At 39.4% G+C, this 5,482-nt stretch overlaps 1 protein-coding gene across 1 annotated transcript in view; it reads right to left on the reverse strand.

Moving 5' to 3' along the window:
• Positions 1-5,482, reverse strand: part of LOC106807299 (serine/threonine-protein kinase Nek1-like) — a 14,078-nt gene that overhangs the window by 8,373 nt on the left and 223 nt on the right. The window contains exons 2-8 of the mRNA XM_014809605.1: positions 4,686-4,782; positions 4,416-4,513; positions 3,990-4,073; positions 3,114-3,181; positions 2,715-2,801; positions 1,434-1,488; positions 52-176 (exon numbers count right to left, since the gene is read on the reverse strand). Of these exons, the coding sequence (XP_014665091.1) occupies positions 52-176; positions 1,434-1,488; positions 2,715-2,801; positions 3,114-3,181; positions 3,990-4,073; positions 4,416-4,513; positions 4,686-4,782 (614 nt within the window). The remainder of the gene's footprint in view (positions 1-51; positions 177-1,433; positions 1,489-2,714; positions 2,802-3,113; positions 3,182-3,989; positions 4,074-4,415; positions 4,514-4,685; positions 4,783-5,482) is intronic.

Raw genomic sequence — 5,482 nt, forward strand, 5'->3', positions numbered from 1 at the left:
CTGACGCCCGCTAAAATTCGTAGTCTGTACGGGGTATTAGTCTGTGTTTACCTGGGGTTTCTCTTGAAGAGCTGAGCGATGAGCATACGCAGATCGTACGTATAGCGGTTCGACACGGGCGGGTATGAGCCACGCACGATCTTCAACACTAGATTCTTCATGTTCCCCGCTTCAAACTGAAACACACGCGACGAGCACACAGTCACAAAGTTGGTAAAAACTTTTTAAAACAAAATTTTTTTTTTTTAAATTGGGGGGTATTTTTTTTTAAAGTAAGAAAAAGAAAAGGAAAGAAACAAAAAGAAATGAAGAGTTATGTTTTAAGTAAAAATTTAATGGGTGAGTATGTCCCAGACGCATATGGCACGATAGCAGAAGGAAACCCTGTGAATGGAACAGAACTGCCAACAGTGGGCTGGTAGTAGCTGTGAAACACTGTACACCTTGCTACAGAATGAGTGTAAACTACCTGGCCATTTGCTTTCATGAACATCCTTAATTGATTTCCTTAATTGATCCTTATTTGATCCTTAATTGCAGTAAACTGATTCCGATTCTCGGGTGTGAGCCAATATGGGTCAGCGTAAATTATTTTAATAAGACTCACTTGCTGCTCTAGTGAGTATAATCGTGCACGTCTATATGACAAAGAGGAACTCATTAATGGGGGCAGTCTAGTGAAGCTTGCACCCATGTGGTGCTTGCTGCGAATCTCACACCATCACGCAGACACTCAGCTATCAAACACACAGTAGCAGTCTCCCAGAATGAAAGCCTGCTTGCAATCTTCATACAACACTGGGCGTGTTTGTTTGGTCGCATCTACGGATCTCGATCCACTGGATCCTTGGATCTGACTGTTTGTTTGGTCGGATCACTTGATCTCGATCCACCGAACCCGACCCTTATATTATTAGCGAGGTGGATTCGAACGGAATCCAATATGGCGGCCCGCACCTCAGCCAATCACAGCTTGTTCATTGCTATTAACCATCCCGTGATAGGTCACAGCGAAACGCGAACCGTTGAAAGTGAGTTTGCGTTTGTTTGGGTTAGGGTTCGATCCAGTGGATCGAGATCCGTGGATCCGACCAAACAAACACGCGCACTGTACAGCAGGGGTTCTTAACCTGTGGTCCATGGACCCCTTTGGGGTACGTGGATGGGCTTCAGGGTGTCCGTGAACCAGGCGTAAACAAAATTATGTGTTCATGTGCTTATGTTCATTTTTCTGGCGAGGGGTCCGTAGCTTTCACCAGATTCCCAAATAAAATTTAAAATTTGAAATTTAAAATTTGAATTTGAATTTGATATTTTTTTTTAGTTTTAATTTGAAATTTAAAATGTGTCCATGACTCAAAAAATGTGAAGAACAACTGCTGTACAGATTCAAATGAGAAATAAAGTTACAAGTAACGTGTTGCTATACTCACGGCATGTCTGAGGGTGGCCAGCTCGTACAGGACACAGCCCAGTGACCAGATATCACTGAAAACATATGAGCAGCATAGAATCAATACTCATGTCAATTGAACAACAGCACACGATATGTGCATGCCCCTTTAAAGTGATTACGTCACCGTAAATACATGAGAAAAAAAATAAATAAACATAAATAAATAATTCTGTTCACGTTTTATGTTTAAATTGCACGCATTATACTTCCATTTTACTGATATGTGTTCTATGTGAACAGACACTCGTGACTCATACCATAGCCTCAATCCGCAAGCATTAATGCTAGGATCATAATATCAAATCGTCGCAGGTTTTAGGATGTTAGTGTTTGCACTATTCAAAGAAACAATCTGTATCAGTAAGTAATTATGACGATACTGTAGTCCCGTTATTTTTACAATATTTCACCATATGAAATATTTCCAGTGACGTAGTCAATTCCCAGCCTGCGCAGCTACACGTCGAGTAATTTGGACTGAAGGTAAGTTGATCGTCTCAAAATATGGAATTCTCCGTGATTTTTCTGATGCATGCATCAAGAAGAACTCAATAACAACACGTTGGATAATTTTTGAGCTCATGCATGCAAATATCTCAACGTGTGCGGCTAGTCTGCGTAAGATTTACTCAACACTGGTACTCCACGCAATGCGTTTAAATCATTGCGGCCAGTAGGGCAGTCGCACAGTCCACGTGATCGATATACCACTTATACCTCGAGTATTTTACTTTCACGTGATGCGGTCGAAGCGCTGAAATATTTTCGCTGTGAGTATTGTTGACCCAGCATGCATTTTACTGAAGGTAAAAGATTCCTTCACCTGTGTGCGCCGGGCTTCACAACCATAAACTTTGCTGATCAATTACGGGTTTTTGTCAAGCTACCTCTAAGACTTTAAGTAGACAAGCTATCTACTAAACATGCCTAATGAACGAATTGTTTTTACAAGTCAACCAAGTTCACACAATGTTAAGGTAGGTAGTGTGTAACGAAATTGTATTGCTTTCTAAATTTCAATTCCTAGAGGAGACTGAATATCAGATATATACAGCTGAAAATGTTTAAACATATATCACAGAAATGATCAAGACCAGGATAAAAGGGGTCGGGTTATCATTAATGCATCTTCCAAAGTTGAGAATAGAAACAGATACACATAGAGGGGTGCAAATCATCTACTTATCTGTCTTCCCTGAACCTGAGCTAATTTGTTCCTACCATCATCACTGCACTGTGAATAAAGAAGTCATTATACCTCTTGTGGTTATAAGGTCTGTTCTCACAGATCTCCGGTGAAAGGTAGTACGGTGTCCCTATACAGGTCTTCGCAAAATCTGTCGTGCTGCAACGGAAAACGCACACAAAAGGCATTACCCAGATTTGACAGCAACCGTCAATCTCGAGTGAACAAACTACTATTTAAAGAACTAGGCCGACTGTCCACACGTTTGTTTACTTGCGTGCCCCTCTACGATATAAAATCAATGTCACTCGGAACAGAATGCGGGAAAATGCAGTGAAAATTGTTACAGTTGCTTTGGTGTTTTGATGTGAGTAAATTAATCCAGCCACAGCATAAAGCATATAAAAGTTATTACACCAATGATTAGTATAGTATGTTTTGTACACTGGATTGACAAGCTTTGACACAGACCTGTTCAGCACTCGTGCGATGCCAAAGTCACCCAGCTGTACGATGACACTCTTATTTAAAAATATGTTCTGAAACAGAACAATGTTGATTGGACAACAATTAACCCATGTACGCTAGTGCAAAATACAGATAATGGAGTACTATTACATTGTTCAAAATTAATGGTAGTCTATTAGTCCAAAATTACCAAATTTAATTACAAATGAGTAGATTGCAGTAACAACTAGTCCAGTGGACTACCTGACTGTCAATGAAAACTTAAATTTGTTCTGTCGGACAGTTTTTGACTAACACAAATGAATGAAATCATAATCTACCTTATTTCTTCTTCTTGTGAGTTGTTTTTACAACATCTTTTTAAATAAGTTAAACCACCAATTATCAAATATACTTAAAACTATAGTATCAAGCACGTTGATCCATAACAAGGATGCAGTGACATTTGCTGCTTATACTAGCATAGCATAGGCAGGCAGATAAGGTCTATGTCCCCCTGACCTCTGTTTGACCTGGCTCGTTTAGCTATTTCTGACTAATATATATATAGGGTTAGGGTTAGGGTTAGGGTTAGTCAGAAATAGCTAAACGAGCCAGGTCAAACAGAGGTCAGGGGGACATAGACCCTACGAGCCATAGACAGCATAGCGTGACATAGACAGACTCCACTCCTTTTGGCAAAATCACGGAATACCAAAATTCTGAGCTATCAGAATTCCTCACAGATTATCAGATTATAAAATCTACTAGTCTGCGTAACTAACAGACAAAAAAGGTTAATTTCCCACCCTGCTATCACCATCTGATTAAGTTCTACATGCGAAATTATACGTCTATAAAGAATATGAATTTGAGTGGACAAATATGGAAGTAAAATACCTGCGACTTCAAATCTCTATGTAATATTTTTCTGTCATGTACATGCTTGATGGCTAAACAGATCTGTGCAAACCAGTCCAATATCTGTAAGTATAATATTAAATGTCTGGTTTAATGACATTCACTGCACCACAGTATTCACTCTTAATGTAAACTGCACAACATACTAGCTTACATCAAGTTACCATCAGTCTTCAGTCTCTCAAAGTATATACTAGAACTCGTAAAAAAAGTATATAAAATTGAAGATGCATATTTATAACGTAGCTATGTATTTATGGAACATAATATCACATAGAAACTATGTGGAATTGTGTTCTCACAGGAGCACGAGTAGGATATGTAAAAATCTCACAGGAAACTATCTTGCTTACTTTGGCAGAAGTTTACACTGTCACTGCTGACATTAGAATTGCACAGATTTACCTGATCCTCTGTAAAAAGTATTCCATGCTGAAGATTTATCTTAGAGTAAAGGTCTCCCCCATCACAGTAGTCCATCACAATATAAAGCTGTCCTGATTCTGAAGCACAATCAACCATAAATATTTAGTCTACACTGCAGTCCAATAATGCGAATGTTTTCAAGTCATTGCAATTGCATGCTACCTCCAACCATATAAAGGAAATGTGATAACGAAATAGACCATTACGAATGAACTGTGTTTGTCAAAGACTAATGTGTAATTCGTTTACCCTCAAATGATTCTCTGTATGACACAATGTTAGGGTGCTTCATGCGAGACAGGACGGCGACCTCCTTCCTGGCTTCCTCTCTCTCCTTGGGAGTCATCTTCACATGAAACACAGTGACAGCAGTAACTTTTAGTACCCCTATCTTCCGTGTATAGAAAATTAACGGCTAAAAATGATAGTTCTTACTTGTTAGCCTGGAACTGTCATATTTACCTGCAGAGCAGTACTCACATATCTCTATAAATTTATATATATAATCTGTGATCATATATATTGTTATTGTCTTCACGACTCACGGCCTCCGCTCTATCCACGTATCCAGAGAGTCCAGTGTTTCCCCTGAGGTCTGTGAGGTTGTCAGTTTGTTTGGTGTTTGCGTGTTTCGAGGCCCCTGCCCAGCTAGCGGGTTTCTCCGAAATTTTGTTGTTGTTGAAAAAATGGTGCAATTTGGTGCATTCTAAGCTATTCTGAACGATTTTCGTCATCGACGCGGAGTATTTCTGTGTATAGCGACTGAGAATTTGAGCGAGGTGACCCGCCTCGGTCATGTCAGTGCAGGGGAGACACTGGAATCGATATTAGGTTTATAACGCACGCATTCATCTGGTGTGACTGAGGTGAGTGATAGATGGATGAATGTCAGAGCCAACGGAACCTCAATCAAGAATACATAATAACAAGACCACATTTCAGCGTACATCTATCACATTTACAGTATATTTCTCACATTTACAGTATATTTCTCACATTTACAGTATATTTCTCACATTTACAGCTTATTTCTCACATTTACAGTA

This window comes from Priapulus caudatus, unplaced genomic scaffold, assembly GCF_000485595.1.
Source record: "Priapulus caudatus unplaced genomic scaffold, Priapulus_caudatus-5.0.1 Scaffold207, whole genome shotgun sequence".
NCBI lineage: Eukaryota > Metazoa > Priapulida > Priapulimorpha > Priapulimorphida > Priapulidae > Priapulus > Priapulus caudatus.